This window comes from Delphinapterus leucas, chromosome 8, assembly GCF_059928025.1.
Source record: "Delphinapterus leucas isolate spDelLeu-1000000601 "Yukka" chromosome 8, BTC_Dleu_Yukka2, whole genome shotgun sequence".
Classification (NCBI taxonomy): Eukaryota; Metazoa; Chordata; class Mammalia; order Artiodactyla; family Monodontidae; genus Delphinapterus; species Delphinapterus leucas.
Genome location: NC_143136.1, coordinates 34,054,217 through 34,073,105, shown reverse-complemented (window position 1 = coordinate 34,073,105; position 18,889 = coordinate 34,054,217). Strand labels below are relative to the sequence as shown.

Sequence of the window (18,889 nt, the reverse complement as noted above, 5' to 3'; positions counted from 1 at the left end):
TTTTAAAGGTAGTTTGGTCTTTAAACTCTCCATGTACACAACAGTGAAAAGCAGGCACTGGAAGAGCTCCATATTTACAAACAACAGTTGGTCTTAAAATAATTGCTTAGTTACCTATTTCCTCAAATTTTAGTATAATTTACTTCAGGAAACAAAGTTGTTCTCCAAAGAACCATATTTATTATAATACTTTTTTGTAAACTAAGTACACTGTCAATCATTCTGCTAGAATACAGAAGGAAATTTGAGAATGCATTATATTGAAATCTTTTTTCCCCTCTTAGAGCAAACTAAAATTTTAGCAATGCAGAACTATAGTTGTCTTAAGATTAAAACGCTGCTTTGCAATTTCTATTAGCTTATATTATAGCACTCTCCCTAATCTAGTCTCTTTTGATTAAGGAACTGTTCTCCTTGGCAGAATAACCCTGCAGAGACTCAACATGACACAGGACTGGATACTTACTCTGTATAACTATCCAAGAAGAGACTTGCATGCTTCAGGATGACCAAACTCCTGGCTTCCTTTATCCCCTGAAGGAAGCTGCTCAGTGAGGTTCCATGTTGACCAATTAGGTAACACAGCTTGCTGAACCGGCTTGCCACCTCCTGCAATAGCTGGACTGTACTTGCAGTGCCCAAGTTTTCTGGAACAAAATGATGATGATGATGATAACATAACCGAAAGATTCATTATCTGAATACTTTTTTATGACCAAGATTACGAATTTCCCTCTTCTAAAAATACTTAACATGTTGAGATGTACTCTCAACTATGGAGCCTAAATAATCAATGTTTAAAAAAAAAAAAAGGCAAATTCAGAGATCACGGTAGCCAGTCATTTGAGGAACCTGTTAAAAACATTCACAGGACCCTACAGATTCTGACTCAGTAGGCCAGAGTTAGGATCCCCCGATGGATATATTTTTTTTAAAAAAGTGCCTTCCAATAAATTCTGAAGACCAGCCAAATTTGAGAACCACTGTGCTAATCCAATTCTCCTCTCATTTTGAAGATAAGTCATCTAAGGCCAAGAGAAAGGAAGTGAATTATCTAATTTCACAAAACTGGTTAGTGACAGCCAGGAATTAAACTCACTTCTATAGCTATAGCTTGGTTAACATTTTCAACTTTTGTACTGACTTCTGCTCTACCTGTCCCTTGGACAAGCCCAACCCTTCACTGCAGACAGAGCAATCCAAAAATCAGACTGCCTTGGTCACTCTTAACTTTACAGAGGGCATCAGGAGATTATTGCTTTTTCCCAGTCCAAAGCTCCCAATTTGGAGGACTTTTCTCCAAGCAGTGAGGCTGATGAGCAGACCAGCTAAAACCAACAAAGAAATCAGGAATCAGAACACGAAAAGGGCAAGTTTCACTTTCCTTTCAGAGCAATCCAGGAAGCTTCCAGCTTGGATTGCTTCCATATCCCTTGCCAAAGTCCTGAGGTGTTGAGCCCACCCACTGGAGGGGAATTTATAGAACAGGAACTCTACAACATTTCAAAAAGCAAAACATATTAAAAACAAAAACAAATGCAGATAGTCCCCAACTTACAAAGGGATTGAATTTGGAAAGACTATAAGTTAGGTGTTTGAAAAATAGAAAAGCAACTATACTCCAATTAAAAAATAAATAAATAAGTAAAATCAACTGTACTCCAATAAAAAATTAAAAAAAAGAAAAGTAGACGTTTTCCCATTAAAAATAATGGGCTGACCTACACAAGCCAACGTCACCTTAAAGTGGAAAAATGACGTACGAACAAGGAAGAATTTAAGTACTACAGTATTGGTCTGAATTCTGTGTCCACACAGGGGGTCAAGGAGTTCAGGAGAAAGAAAGAGAAAAAAAAAACATCCTGTCCATCTTCTGAGTGTAGGGCCAAACCCTGAAAAATTTTTGAACTACAGGAAGTTAACCTTTAACAGCCCACCCCCATCTCCATTTTGCATTCCTTTCTAACCTCCTCGACACCCCAAGAGGGGTCTATATGCTATACCCTAGTATATCTGGACAGTAGCATCCCATCTAGGACTACTGTAATCTATTTTCTCCATACTGTCTCCTTACCTTCAATCTCTCTTGTAACTGATTACAGCTAAGAAAAGGGATCAGATTTAATCCATTCCTGCTAATGTTGGGTAAGACCCTTAACACTCGTACAGTTATCCACATTTTTAGAGACTGCTTATAAATCCAAATGAAGTTCTACTTGATAAAATTCTAAGAACCAGAACAAAGAAAATGAAAAATTTGGGTAGCATATAACGTAAGGTATCTTAGGACTAGTGGGGCTAGAAGTGTTGTTTAGAAGTCTGACTCCTAGGATCAACTTTCCCAAAGTTGTTCTGCCTCTCTGCCATGAATCTTCTGAAAGCTCCATTTTTCTACTTCCACAAGTGAAAGGAGTTCTGGGGGTGGAAGGATAGGGGCAGCTGGGCTATTGGCGAAGTGGAAATAGTTTGTAAGTTGTTGACTACCTGTGCACAAAAGAAGAGACTGGAAAGAAAGGAGAAGAGTACAAGTCAAACAAAAAGTTTTCTTTATTTGTGATATAGAAAAAACAGATAAAACAAGAGTCCTGATAATTGAGTGGGTGGAAAGAGGGGAGGGGGGAGGTTCTACTTACCTAAACTGAGAAGAGGCCTCAGAATCTGAGACTTGATATCACTTAGTTTTGAATAGAACTGTCTTTCTGTAGTAGCCAACTCATGGAGACTGGCAATATATCCCATAATGTTTTTGTCCACCAAGGCTAGATAGCTGTCTTTTCCTGCTGTCACTCTGCTTATATATCCAAGCTAAAACAGGAAAAGAAAAAGATTAAAGATAAAATATAATTTATTAGTAGCAATTTGGGCACTGAAGTTGGCTGATATCAGCTGGTGAGAGCCAATGCAGGAATTTTGCAGCAAGTTGCTTATTAAATCGTTAGTAGTTTGAAAGTGGCAATAGGGAAATTACCAGAAAAAATTGGAAAACATTATAAATCAGAGCTTTTGGTTTTATTTTGATTTTTAGGGCTGGTTTACCAGTACATTGTTGTTATATACCTATAGCATGATCTATATATAACTATATACATCTATACTATTATTTATTGCCACAATACCTTTTGTTTCATTTTACATGTGGTTAGAACCACAGACCCTCTAAATATACAGAGATCCAAATGATACAGACACATGCCTCAGGACCCCTTTTTGCATGAAATAGATGAGAGCAGAGAGGATCTCTATGCTGTATGTCAAAATATCAATGATCTAGGAGCTATCTTTTAAAAGTACAACAGAAAGGGGTTTTCTTTAAAAGGGGATTTTGTCATTTATTCATGACACCACTGAATAAAAACTTTTGATGCCTTTTGTCACATATCCCTATTAAAGTAGGCAACCAAGCTGCAGGCCAATAGACTATTAACAGCCCATGGTAACTAAAGACACATATTGAGTCTCATCTCTTTCATCAGCCTATTTCATCCTTTATCTGGACTGTGGAATCTTTAATGAGGAATGTGGAGTCAGGGTCAAGAACTACAGAGAGTCAATTAGTATGTCTGGAATAACAGTCTAATATACAGTCTAATATAGGTCAAGAACCAAATCTTGGCCAGTGTTACCTTTAGCAAGAAAGATCTCACCCCTATATACATTCAGAGCTTACATATTTAGCCATAAAAACAAACACAAAGGATAAAAAACAATCCATAGGATATATTAGTCAGTAAGAATAAAAAATCCAGAATGTACTAGCTTTGAGGGTTAATTTCCTTGCAGTGTATCACTTTGAGGGTGTGAGTTACTGAAGTGGGGAAAAAGAAAACCAGAAACAGATCAATGGTTTTATGTTTATGAAAAAGAGGTAAGAAGTAGGAAAGCAAAGAAATTCAGGTCAATGAAGGAAAAATGAGGAAACAGTAGTAAACAAAATGAAAAGCTAAGAAAAGAGGGGAAGTGATGGGAAACAAAGCACTGTTTGTGGCCTGTCAGGTCTGCCACGAGCCCACCTCAGGCCCCTGCAATTTTTACTTCCCACTTACAGTTAAAAATTCATCTATTCAATTTCTATTCTGATACATCTCTGAGGACTCCATGAACACAGTCAGAAGACTTCGCTGTGAAATATGTATTTTAATATCCCTATGTGAGGGTGTTAATTCAACAAATATAGAATATTTACTACGAGGATCCAACAGTAAACGAGAGAGCCTAAAACCCCTACTCTTATGAATCTTACAGTAAAAGGGAGGACAGACAATAGACAAAATAAGTAAACTATATAGTGTGTGGTATGATGATATGCACTGTGGAAAGAAATAAGGCAGGAAAAGGAGATAAGGAGAGAAGGGGGATGGCAAGTTGGTTTGCAATTTTAAATACATTAGTCAGAGACACTTAATAACAGGCATACCATACAAAAGCAACAAGACTTCTCATGTGTTATAGAATGTGGGCCTTAGGATCCAATTCCTGTTCACCTTACTACAGGAGAGAAGTATTGGAGTCTTAGTACCACTGTGATTCTCTGGAAGGTTGTCACCTTCTGTCGGGTCCTGCCGGCCACTGTAACATAATCCAGGCTGGAAGTCTTCGGTATCCACTAAAAACAGGGAATAATCCTGGCCTGCAGCTACACTCCAGACTCCATTTTCACTGTTCACCTGCAACGACAGGAGGACATTGTCTGTCCAAGATGAAGGAATCTGATGGAACTCCAAGTCCACGGGAAATGGAATGTTAAGTTACTTGAACAGGTGGAGTACAAAGTCAGTCACATCTCTAGATGGCAAAACTCACCCAGCAATGTACCCGATTAACTGCAGAACAGATGCAGGAGTGAGAAGGAACCCTTGTTCAGCCTGTAAATTTAGAACTGGATTGTTTTATAAAAAACTGAAATTTAAAAAGATAAAACCATAGATTTGATTTTTTCACTGTTATTTTTGGAAGTTGCCACAGACTCAGCTTGTACTACAAAGGCCCAGAAACTTCTAGAGCCCTATTCTGACAGCTAGGACACACCTTTGTCCATACACATTCTGCTATGTGCACAAAAATCAAGGTGAAAAGAAAATCTAACAAGGCTAAATTCCATCCTGGACAACTAAACCCATGGGTGCTAAAGCTGTTTTCCCACTTGGAACCCACTACCTCTCTGATGTGACTTCACTGTGTCCCAGGATGTTGAAAAAGGCAGGACCCCTTAGAAGCCCATCTACATGGATCCCCTAGACCAGTGGTGCTCAACGAGTAGTCTTTGCAGCAGCAGCAGCAGCAGCAGCAGCAATCATCTAGGAACATGTGAGAAATGCACACTCAGGCCACATTGCTGCTGGGGGGTCCGACCGGGCAACCTGCTTTGACAAGCTCTCCAGGTGATTCTGATGTATGCCAAAGTTTGAGAACCACTGCCTTAAATCAATGGTTTTCAAACCTTAGGATTCCACACAGTGAGACTCAGGAGCCACCATGGAAAGGCAGGTGCCAGGGTTTTGCCCCCAACCCACCTCCATCCTTCAACTAAAATAGTTCCACAGTTATCTGTTTTATGTAGGGGATTCTGCATAAGGTTTCATTTGAAGGAAGTGTTCTGCTAATGAAAACTACTGTCCCAGCCTGCAGACCCAGCTTCAGCCATGACTCGTATAAGAATAAGCAAAAAACTTCTAATCTGTTAGATTCTCTGTGTCTAGATAGGGTTCAAATCCTAGGTGATTAGGTGAATGTGTGTGTGTGTGTGTGAGCGTGCACACACACGTCTCCACTACTTTATAGTTATCCTCTTCCAGCATGACATTATTTTCTCAAATTCAGGCTACCCAAATAACTGACTTCCTGTTGGTTTTGCAAAGAATGAATTAAAATTTTTGGAGAAGGAAAGAGTCGTCTTCTTAGTCTCTAATCAAAACTAATTCAGATCTCACTCTGCCTTGACTTTAATTCACATATTAATTAAAATGACTTCAAAATGTTTTTCTCACCCCTCCCCGCAAAAAAACCCCAAAATAATGATGTTGTATTTTCATACACACAGTTAAAGGGTAACAAAACTAAAACCTTATAACAAATTCTATTCTCTCTTGTCTGACTCTAAAATTTTAAATAAAAATTGTATTTCCAGCGTCTCCATGCTATATTACAAAAGTTTCCTTAGTATGAATAGATGCATATTCTACTTTATTCAAATAACAGAAAACAAGGAACAGTGAGTTACCATATTTTTATTTGTGATAAAATATCAGAAATTGAACAGCTTACCACTAAAATGTTTTATGCTGAAAATATTTAAGATTGGAGCTAGAATTAACAACTGTTCCCTAATGTTTTATTTAAGTCTTTTCTTCCCAGTAAAATTAAGTTCACTGGAAGGAAAGGCAGCATGTAAAGGTCTTATATAGTGATGGACGCACAGTGTACACTGAATACATGAATCAGCAGAATATGTATTCACTATAGCTTATATGTGAATGATGTTCCTGAAACTGAAGTAACTATACTTTTTTAGTCTCTATTACTCTCAGTGGAGAGAGCATGTGTTGGGATAGGGGAGATATCAGAATCAAACTATGAATACATGAGCTCCACATTCCATTCTGTTAGCCTACCAGGCTATCAGCATGCCTACTCCCTGCCAACAACACCCCCCAAAACAAACAAATCTTATATAAGGAGTCAATACTATTGATGAATTTTGTATTTCTGCAGGACGTTGTGGCAGAAAAAAAGGTTGAGAAACAGTCCTATAAAACTGCATCACAGAGACTAGAAGTTACCAATCTCTGAATAGCATTACATAAACTAAAACCAATTCACACAGCAGTGAAGAAATTATCTATGCTTTTAGCTTCCCTATAGAAAATTAAAAGGGTTAAAAAAGGTTTTACTACTATGTATGTAAAAACAAAACAAACCATCAAATAATGTTATACAAAAGTCACACTTAAAAGTCAAACTTAGGTGAGAAGTCAGAGTAGGCATTATTTGGTAGTATAAAGCTCAAAAGTCAATATCACAGTGCTAGAAACATTTGATTTAAAAGAATGAGCTTGTTCATTTTTACTTAAAAAAAAACTATGAATGCTCAATGAAGCCAAGAAGAAAAGAAATATACACTAACACATCAAAAAAAGGAAACGTTTAGCCTGAAAACAAGTGGCTTCACTTTTTTTTTTTTAATGTACATCATAACAAACTTAGGTTACAAGTATACAATTCTCCTAATTTTATAAAACAAGAAATGGAGAAATATAAAGTGTTCTAACTTAGAATTCTGGAATAAGTTGCTATAAAAGTTATCAAATTCACTAAAGTACCTTTACAAGACGAGGAACTGTTGTTGGAAAATCGGAATGCCCAAGTTGACCAAAGGTATTGCTACCCCATGAGTAAACCTATTAGAAAACAACAGGAAAGTAGGTAAGAGATGTGACTCTGAGTTTCCATGTCAATTCTGAACTTTTATAATAACATATATATACCAACAGTTACACACAGGTTACTTATACTAGCTTTCCACTCTTTAGAATAACTAATATTAAGGAAATTCATTTTAAAACAAGACTGAGATAATGGGGAGATAGAGTACACAGTTAAGACACAGTCCAAGGATTAATAATAACAGTAACTAATATTTTGGGGGGGGTTATTACCTGCCAGGCGTTGTTCTGAATATACTTTCTGTGTATTAATTAATGTTTCATTATCACAAGAACCCTTTTTTTAATAAGGAAATTGGCCCAGGGAGGTCACAAATTTGTAAGCAGGCCAGGATTTAATCCCAGGAACTATCCTATACTGCCTCTTACAAAGAAAGCAATTTTTTAAAAAAAAGGTAAGTACCATGAAGAAAAAGTAATCATGATTTTTTACTCTGTGGATAGGAGTACTATGGAATGACTGGAGAGCCTTTTTATACATGAAGAGTTGCTGTAGGAGACACACAAATACCTATGCTCCACTACAGACAAAAAACAACCAGATTGCAATGGCTATGTTTAATGAAAATGGTTTTGTTTATTCTGATTATAAAAGCAATTCATGATCACTGTACAAGACTGTGACAGTACGAAGAAATAAAAAGGAAGTGAAAACCATTGATGAATCAACCACTTAGAGATAACTACTGATACTACCTTGTTTTAGGAACATACACATATATCAGTAAAATTTCAGAAATTTTAATATCTACTAGATATAATGAATATACAAAATGGGACTCTACTATCAATGCTGTTTTGTGACCTGATGTTTTTTATGTAATGCTCTGCACTGACATTTTTCTAGGTCAACAAGTACAGAGCTACAATATCATTTATAATAACTACATAAAACTCCACTGTGGGTATAGTTTAATCAATTACCTAATGAAGTAAGTACATTTATTAATAATTTCTTTCCAATTACTTAATATAAAAATTACATTTAAAATCCTTGGATATATATATTAGTGTATATATTTCCTTAGGATAAGTTCCTAGGCAAAGAACTCTGGGTCAATGAACACACATTCTGATTTTTGATACATACTGACAAACTGTCTTCCAGCAAAGTCCAGTGTACATTCCATTCCCACCAGCACTGTGTGTACCTTTTCCCCACACTCTCACCAACACTTAGTACTAAATGCAATCCTTGCTAACATGATAGGTGAGAAAATTTTGTTTTAATTTAAATCTGCTTACTGAGTAGTTGACCACCTTTTCATTTCTTGCTGGCCATTTCTATTTTTTCTTCTATGAATGACATACAAATGTCCTTTCACAATTTTTCTTTATGGACCAGGTAATAACACAGTCATATATGTTACAAATTTTTTTTCCCGTATGTTATGTATCTTAATTTAGTTTATGGGGTTTTTTTGGTTTGTGTTTTGGTTTATGCTGTATGGGACTGCTGAATTATTACGGAGACAAACATATCACCTTCACTTTCTAATTTCTGGTTTTGATGTCATGTCTTTTTCTACTCCTAAGATTACTGAAAAAAAAATCACCTGTGTTCTTACACCTGTAAGGTTTTATTTCTTAAAATCTACATCTTTACTCCATCTGGAATTAGAATATGTAAAGTTATCTTAATTTTCTTCTGCAAAAAAGAAGCCAGTGGTTCTAACAGTACTTACTGAACACTCAGTCTTGTTTTTCCAACTGATTTGAAATGCCCACTTTTTATCATAGACTAAATTCTCATACACACTTGGGTCTATTTCAATTCTACAGGTATATTTCTGTTATAATAATCTGTTTGTAGTTTTATAATATATTTTATAAGGCTAATTCTTACTCTTCCTTTCTGTTCTTTTTCAGAATTTATGTGGCAAGTCCTATGTTTATTCTCCTAGAATAATTTTGGGAATCACTTTATTAAGTTGTAAATATTCTATTGGAATATTTGGGGATTGTACAGAATTTACACTCTACTGATTTAATAATCTAGGAGAAATGGCATTTTTGCAATGTTGATTCTTCTCATCTAAAAATAAAATTTCTTGACAACAATCCTGCAGCCTGTGGAACAAAAACCACATTCACAGAAAGATAGACAAGTTGAAAAGGCAGAGGGCTATGTACCAGATGAAGGAACAAGATAAATGCCCAGAAAAACAACTAAATGAAGTGGAGATAGGCAACCTTCCAGAAAAAGAATTCAGAATAATGATAGTGAAGATGATTCAGGACCTCGGAAAAAGAATGGAGGCAAAGATCGAGAAGATGCAAGAAATATTTAACAAAGACCTAGAAGACTCAACAACAAACAAACAGAGATGAAAAATACAATAACTGAAATGAAAACTACACTAGAAGGAATCAATAGCAGAACAACTGAGGCAGAAGAACAGATAAGTGACCTGGAAGACAGACTGGTGGAATTCACTGCTGCAAACAGAATAAAGAAAAAAGAATGAAAAGAAATGAAGACAGCCTAAGAGACCTCTGGGACAACATAAAATGCAACAACATTCGCATCATAGGGGTCCCAAAAGGCGAAGAGAGAGAGAAAGGACCAGAGAAAATATCTGAAGAAATTATAGCTGAAAACTTCCCTATCATGGGAAAGGAAATAGCCACCCAAGTCCAGGAAGTGCAGAGAGTCCCATACAGGATAAACCCAAGGAGAAACACGCCGAGACACATAGTAATCAAATTGGCAAAAATTAAAGACAAAGAAAAATTATTAAAAGCAGCAAGGGAAAAACGACAAATAACATACAAGGGAACTCCAAAAAGATTAACAGCTGATTTCTCAGCAGAAACTCTACAAGCTAGAAGGGAGTGGCATGATATACTGAAAGTGATGAAAGGGAAGAAGCTACAACCAAGATGACTCTACCTGGCAACGATCTCATTCAGATTCGATGGAGAAATCAAAAACTTTACAGACAAGCAAAAGCTAAGAGAATTCAGCACCACCACACCAGCTCTACAACAATGCTAAAGGAACTTCTCTAAGTGGGAAACACAAGAGAAGAAAAGGACCTACAAAAACAAACCCAAAGCAATTAAGAAAATGGGCATAGGATCATACATAGGGATAATTACCCTAAACGTGAATGGATTAAATGCTCCAACCAAAAGACACAGGCTTGCTGAATGGATACAAAAACAAGACCCATATATATGCTGTCTACAAGAGACCCACTTCAGACCTAGGGACACATTCAGACTGAAAGTGAGGGGATGGAAGAAGATATTCCATACAAATGGAAATCCAAAGAAAGCTGGAGTAGCAATACTCATATCAGATAAAATAGACTTTAAAATAAAGAATGTTACAAGAGACAAGGAAGGACACTACATAATGATAAAGGGATCAATCCAAGAAGAAGATATAACAATTATAAATATATATGCACCCAACATAGGAGCACCTCAATACATAACGCAACTGCTAACAGCTATAAAAGAGAAAAATCGACAGTAACACAAAAATAGTGGGGGACTTTAACACCTCACTTAACCTAATGCACAGATCATCCAAACATAAAATTAATAAGGAAACACAAGCTTTAAATGACACAATAGACCAGATAGATTTAACTGATATTTGTAGGACATTCCATCCAAAAACTGCAGATTACACTTTCTTCTCAAGTGCACATGGAACATTCTCCAGGATAGATCACATCTTGGGTCACAAATCAAGCCTCAGTAAATTTAAGAAAACTGAAATCACAGCAAGCATCTTTTCTGACCACAATGCTATGAGATTAGAAATGAATTACAGGGGAAAAAACGTAAAAAACACAAACACATGGAGGCTAAACAATACATTACTAAATAACTAAGAGGTCACTGAAGATATGAAAGAGGAAATCAGAACATACCTAGAGACACATGACAATGAAAACATGGCGATTCAAAACCTATGGGACGCAGCAAAAGCAGTTCTAAGAGGGAAGTTTATAGCTATACAAGCCTACCTTAAGAAACAAGAAAAATCTCAAATAAACAATCTAAACTTACACCTAAAGGAACTAGAGAAACAAGAACAAACAAAACCCAAAGTTAGCAGAAGGAAAGAAATCATAAAGGTCAGAGCAGAAATAAATGAAATAGAAACAAAGAAAACAATAGCAAAGATCAATAAAACTAAAAGCTGTTTCTTTGAGAAGATAAACAAAATTGATAAACCGTTAGCCAGACTCGTCAAGAAAAAGAGGGAGAGGACTCAAATCAATAAAATTAGAAATGAAAAAGGAGAAGTTACAACAGACACTGCAGAAATACAAAGCATTCTAAGAGACTACTACAAGCAACTCTATGCCAATAAAATGGACAACCTGGAAGAAATGGACAAAATCTTAGAAAGGTATAACCTTCCAAGGCTGAACCAGGAAGAAATAGAAAATATGAACAGACCAATCACAAGTAATGAAATTGAAACTGTGATTAAAAATCTTCTAACAAACAGAAGTCCACGACCAGATGGCTTCCCAGGTGAATTCTATCAAACATTTAGAGAAGAGCTAACACCCATCCTTCTCAAACTCTCCAAAAAATTGCAGAGGAAGGAACACTTCCAAACTAATTGTATGAGGCCACTATCACCCCGATACCAAAACCAGACAAAGATACTACAAAACAAGAAAATTACAGACCAATATCACTGATGAATATAGATGCAAAAATCCTCAACAAAATACTAGCAAACAGAATCCAACAACACGTTAAAAGGATCCTACACCATGATCAAGTGGGATTTATCCCAGGGATGCAAGGATTCTTCAATACATGCAAAGAAATCAATGTGATACACCATATTAACAAGTTGAAGAATAAAAACCATATGATCATCTCAATAGATGCAGAAAAAGCCTTTGACAAAATTCAACACCCATTTATGAAAAAAACTCTCCAGAAAGTGGGCATAGAGGGAACCTACCTCAACATAATAAAGGCCATGTACGACAAACCCACAGCAAACATCATTCTCAATGGTGAAAAACTGAGAGCATTTCCCCTAAGATCAAGAACAAGAAAAGGATGTCCACTCTCAACATTATTATTCAACCTAGTTTTGGAAGTCCTAGCCATGGCAGTCAGAGAAGAAAAAGAAATAAAAGGATACAAATTGGAAAAGAAGAAGTAAAACTGTCACTGTTTACAGATGACATGATACTATACATAAGAGAATCCTAAAGATGCCACCAGAAAACTACTAGAGTCTATCAATGAATTCGGTAAAGTTGCAGGATACAAAATTAATGCACAGAAATCTCTTGCATTCCTATATACTAATGATGAAAAATCTGAAAGAGAAATTTAGGAAACATTCCCATTTACCATTGCAACAAATAGAATAAAATACCTAGGAATAAACCTACCTAGGGAGACAAAAGACCTGTATGCAGAAAACTATAAGACACTGATGAAAGAAATTAAAGATGATACCAACAGATGGAGAGATATACCACGTTCTTGGATTGGAATAATCAATACTGTGAAAATGACTATACTACCCAAAGCAATCTACAGATTCAATGCAATCGCTATCAAATTACCAATGGCATTTTTTACGGAACTAGAACAAATCATCTCAAAATTTGTATGGAGACACAAAAGACCCCGAATAGCCAAAGCAGTCTTGAGGGAAAAAAATGGAGCTGGAGGAATCAGACTCCCTGACTTCAGACTATACTATACAAAGCAACAGTAATCAAGACAATATGGTACTAGCACAAAAACAGAAACATAGATCAATGGAACAAGATAGAAAACCCAGAGATAAGCCCACGAACCTATGGTCAACTAATCTATGACAAAGGAGGCAAAGATATACAATGCAGAAAGGACAGTCTCTTCAATAAGTGGTGCTGGGAAAACTAGACAGCTACATGTAAAAGAATGACATTAGAACACTCCCTAATACCATACACAAAAATAAACTCAAAATGGATTCGAGACCTAAATGTAAGACCGGACACTATAAAACTCTTAGAGGAAAACATAGGAAGAACACTCTTTTTTTTTTTTTTTTTTGCGGTACGCGGGCCTCTCACTGTTGTGGCCTCTCCCGTTGCGGAACACAGGCTCTGGACGTGCAGGCTCAGCAGCCATGGCTCACGGGTCTAGCCGTTCTGCGCCATGTGGGATCTTCCCAGACTGGGGCACGAACCCGTGTCCCCTGCATCAGCAGGCGGACTCTCAACCACTGCGTCACCAGGGAAGCCCCGAAGAACACTCTTTGACATAAATCACAGCAAGATCTTTTTTGACCCACCTTCTAGAGTAATGGAAATAAAAAGAAAAATAAACAAATGGGACCTAATGAAACTTCAAAGGTTTTGCACAGCAAAAGAAACCATAAACAAGACGAAAAGACAACCCTCAGAATGGGAGAAAATATTCGCAAACGAATCAACAGACAAAGGATTAATCTCCAAATATATAAACAGCTCATGCAGCTCAATACTAAAGAAACAAACAAGCCAATCCAAAAATGGCAGAAGACCTAAATAGATATTTCTCCAAAGAAGACATACAGATGGCCAAGAAGCACATGAAAAGCTGCTCAACATCACTAATTATTAGAGAAATGCAAATCAAAACTACAATGAGGTATCACCTCACACCAGTTAGAATGGGCATCATCAGAAAATCTACAAACAACAAATGCTGGAGGCAGTGTGGAGAAATGGTAACCCTCTTGCACTGTTGGTGGGAATGTAAATTGATACAGCCACTATGGAGAACAGTATGGAGGTTCCTTAGAAAACTAAAAATAGAATTACCATGTGACCCAGCAATCCCACTACTGGGCATATACCCAGAGAAAACCAGAATTCAAAAAGACACATGCACCCCAATGTTCATTGCAGCACTGTTTACAATAGCCAGGTCATGGAAACAACCTAAATGCCCATCGACAGACGAATGGATAAAGAAGTTGTGGTACATATATACAGTGGAATATTAGCCATAAAAAGGGACAAAACTGAGTCATTTGTTGAGACGTGGATGGATCTAGAGACTGTCATACAGAGTGAAGTAAGTCAGAAAAAGAAAAACAAATATCGTATATTAACGCATGTATGTGGAACCTAGAAAAATGATACAGATGAACCGGTTTGCAGGGCAGAAGTTGAGACTCAGATGAACAAACATACGGACACCAAGCGGGGGAAAACCGTGGTGGGGTGGGTATGGTGGTGTGCTGAATTGGGCGATTGGGATTGACATGTATACACTGATATGTATAAAATGGATGACTAATAAGAACCTGCTGTATAATAAATTAAATAAAATTCAGAAAATAATAATAATAAAAATTTCTCTCTTTACTCCTATTTTCTTTTATAACTTAAAAGAGTGGGCTTTACACTTTTCCTGTTAACGATGTTCCTATTTCCTTAATATTTTTGTTGTAATTGTGAACAGCTTCTTTTTCCCCAAGTATGCTTTCTGCTTCACCTTATGTATAAAAGAAAGCTAGCAATTTTTATGCTTATTTTGTAACTTGCCACCTTCCTAATTTTTTATTTTTAAGTCTTTTGATGATTCATATGTTAATAATAATAAAATTATCCTTTTCTTTCCTAATATTTATATTTATTTATATGAGCTATAATAGCTTTTTGGCTATCCTACTATGTGATAGTTAAAATAAAGCACTTAAAGGTTTTAGAATCTTTTATTGACTTTTCTTAAAAAGATAAAGGGACTGATGAAGAATCATTATATGAATATATTTAAGAATAAGTTTGAAAAACTACTTTCCTTAGGAGGGTTTATGCATATGGGCATGGTTTTAAATGATTCTGGAGGTCACTTTCAGGTCCCACAATTTTAAGAGAGAAATACGTTTTGGTTTCTTAGTGTCTTACTTATGGATTTTCTTCATCAGAAAACAGAAATTCACCAATACCCTAGAAAACCCAGTTCTATTTTTCCATAAGAGCACGTTATAGAAAGCTTCCTTGTCAAGTAGGCCAATGTTGAATCCAAAGTCTACAGTCACAGGGCGAGAGAGAGTCATGGACATATACACACTAACAAACGTAGTAAGGTAGATAGCTAGGGGGAAGCGGCCGCAAGGCACAGGGATATTAGCTCGGTGCTTTGTGACAGCCTGTAGCGTCGGGATAGGGAGAATGGGAGGGAGGGAGACGCAAGAGGGAAGACATATGGGAACATATGTATATGTATAACTGATTCACTTTGTTATAAAGCAGAAACTAACACACCATTGTAAAGCAATTATACCCCAATAAAGATGTTTAAAAAAAAAACAACAAAGTCTACAGTCACATGTGTGACTTTAGCCAAGTTACGTAATTTCTCTAAACCTCCCTTTCCTCACCTGTAAAATGGAAATAATACAATGCAATGTAAAACACTGAAAAGATCAAATGAGATACAGGATTGTTGCCTGACACACAGCATATACTCAATAAATGATGGTCCAATCTCATCAGGTTGGCCTTCCATGAAATTAAGATCAGCTTTTAATAGTTTGTCTCCTACCTGGGATTTCGCAGTAAGTGCAAGAGAATGGTAACCACCTGCCTCCAGATGGATTACTTCTTTACCATCCAGACATTTTACACACAATGGTTGAAGCCTTAAAGAAAAACATACACAGACACATACAAATTCAAAGTAAGAAGTATTCTCAGCAAGAATCATGGCCTTTCTCAAATTACGGAGTAAGTGCTTTCAAGTAAAAGTAAATATTTCAAAAGAAAACATTAAAATAAAAATACTGGATGTATGTTCAATCTACTCCTAAATATAGATAATTTTGAATGGTTTCAACCTAATCTTTGTCTATTAATCACTAATTAACCACCATAGTTCAGAATCTGTTAAGAATCATAAAACCACTGAATGATTCATATGGCAGAGAATATACTTAGGACAATGAAATACAACCAAAGAGGGGACTTGTCATTTTTTTAACACATTAGTTGCTTTCACTCTGCTAGGAATAAAAGAGACATTTATATTAACTGGCTATTTTAGATAATCATTCTATTTACACACTTTCACAAATATCTATTGTTAATATCATAAGAGTTTCTCTTAAAACAGTTTTTCCGTGATGTACATGAATAGACATGGTTTATTACTGTGGTTATAGTTATTCTGGCAGCAGCAGATAGACCTCTTTCAGGTAAAAAAAAAATTGTTGGTTGTGTTTTGTAAGTTAAAAATTTGAACCATTCATGTGTTCCAATGAAATACAATCTTATCCCAAACACCCCTTTCTGTATTCTAAGATGAATATACATCAAAGAAGAGATGGAAGGATATACCATAGATACTTAAGTCCTTTATTACTAGAAACAAATTCAAGACTAAGACTGATTGGGGGTGGGAGGTATTTGTTTTGTTTTTTATCAGAGTTAATGGTGTATAATAATCTAGAGCTAGAAGAAACCAGATTTCCTCTATGAGGAAATGAGATTTGGAGACCTTCACCAGGAGAGAGGTTATTTGTTTAAGCTAATTTCTAACAGTAAACACTGGCAGCACTCACCTAGGCAGAACATCACCATGCCCCAGCTGTCCTTCCTTCCCTTTCCCCCAGGTCCACACCTCTGTTCTCAGAGAAGGCAGGAGAGCATCCGCTTCTCCACTGTATGTAGGGGTCAGAACCACTGTCCGCGTTTTCACCCTTGCAGCTTTTCTCAAGAGCCTGGGGGAGACTGAAAACAAACCAGAGATATCATGAGGGAGTAGATGGGTGAGATAAAAAGTACCACTTTAATGAACTGTTGATTTTCAAAGAAATACACTAACATGGTATTTGTGAAGCATATTCTACAGGTTCTCTGCAAAACTGGGGATTAAGAAGTCAAATGAGTTTGGTAAACACTGCCTACTGCATTCTTTCCTCCCCCCTACCTGCCCTGTAGAGATTCTCACACACGCATTAGCATGCTAAAGGTACTGAAAAGTCCTGCAATTAAAAGCCCTGTTTAAATCTGTTTAACCCTGCCCCACTTCCAAACATTTAGCCACAAAATCCTTTTTTGTATAACATTTGTTATACAGAATGTCTACGTGACATCCTATGGAACTGGTATTCTAAAGAATAAGCTTAACAAAATACTACACTAAGGCTAACAAATATTTTTCCCATTTCAAAGCAGAGTTAAAAGTTAAGCCTTTCCAAATTAAGGTCTAAGGTCAAGCATACTATAAATATTGTAACAAAAGATTTATTTTAGACATAAAACTTAAAAGTTTCTACAGTGAGGAAATGGTTATGAATGGGAAGTACTAAAAAGATTTTGTATTTTGCTGCCTACTTTAAATTATTTTATAGAGAAGTTAATATTTTAAAAAAAGAATGCTGACATCTTTTAGAGTGTTCAAAATTGTAACAAAGGCGTACAACACTGTGTAAATCTTGTACACCAATCTGGTGACAGGATATGTTTTGAAGAAAATCATCAAATGTCACTAGGTATAGACTTAAGTCACTTGGTCATTAAGTTGTGGGCCACAAAGAAAGTGATCATCCCCGGCTAAGATCACAATCTTTTCTGGTGAATGTATCACCCACTTGTACATACAAAGACTCAAATACACCTACTTGAGGTTTCCTCAAAGATGTATTCTAGATCATTTTAAAAGAGAGAGAAAAAGAGTACATGGAAAAGTTTTTCTAAAGATACTTTAAGTTTACTAAGTAAAATTTAACCTAAGGAAATAAGTCTGTTAGTAGAATTGCATATTTCACATGGTCTAATGGCATGACAAAAATCAATATCCCACATTTGTGGTTCAAGGAGATCTCAAATATTATATTATTCTGAAAATGCTAAAGGACATTTCAGAATAAGAACATTTTGGCCCAAGATTATTCTTCAGACTTAGCAGAATTCATGGGATACACACAGACACACATATAAAATCAGGACTAGGGTTTTATTTGCACAGATGAATCTAGTGGCAATGAGAATCAGGAGGCAGGATAGCAAAAGTGCTCAGTGGCACAAGAGAGAGCAATAAGTAGAACACAGGTAGGGAATAGGGGCATAGCAGAAAAGGTAAGTTTTAGTCTAGTCTAGTATTCCTAACTTCCTAACCACTGGTTTATACCATTTTGTGCAAAGCTCTAAACTATAGCCCATGGGTCAAATAGAGTCCACTGCCTGCTTTTGTAAATAAGATTTATTGGAATATAGCTCATTTATTAATGTATTATCTATGACTGCTTTTAAGCAAAGTCAAGTAGTTGTAACAGAGACTGTATGGCCTACAAATCACAAAATATTTCTCTTTAGCTCTTTATAGAGAAAGTTTGCCAGGAACTCCCTGGTTCAGTAGTTAGGACTCCGCGCTTTCACTGCCAAGGGCACAGGTTCAATCGCTGGTCAGGGCAAAAAAAAAAAAAAAGAGAGAGAAACTTTGCCAACCCCTGGTTGATCTAATCCAAT

General features: G+C 36.3%; 1 protein-coding gene across 9 annotated transcripts in view; it reads right to left on the bottom strand.

The window, feature by feature from the left end:
• The window catches only part of ALS2 (alsin Rho guanine nucleotide exchange factor ALS2), an 87,175-nt gene that overhangs the window by 41,726 nt on the left and 26,560 nt on the right, over positions 1–18,889 (bottom strand). For all 9 annotated transcript variants that reach the window (XM_089916501.1, XM_089916495.1, XM_022567422.3 and 6 more), the window contains 6 exons: positions 16,981–17,149; positions 15,966–16,062; positions 7,317–7,394; positions 4,482–4,664; positions 2,634–2,805; positions 467–647 (listed from right to left, as the gene is read on the bottom strand). In XM_089916501.1, the coding sequence (XP_089772627.1) occupies positions 467–647; positions 2,634–2,805; positions 4,482–4,664; positions 7,317–7,394; positions 15,966–16,062; positions 16,981–17,149 (880 nt within the window). The remainder of the gene's footprint in view (positions 1–466; positions 648–2,633; positions 2,806–4,481; positions 4,665–7,316; positions 7,395–15,965; positions 16,063–16,980; positions 17,150–18,889) is intronic.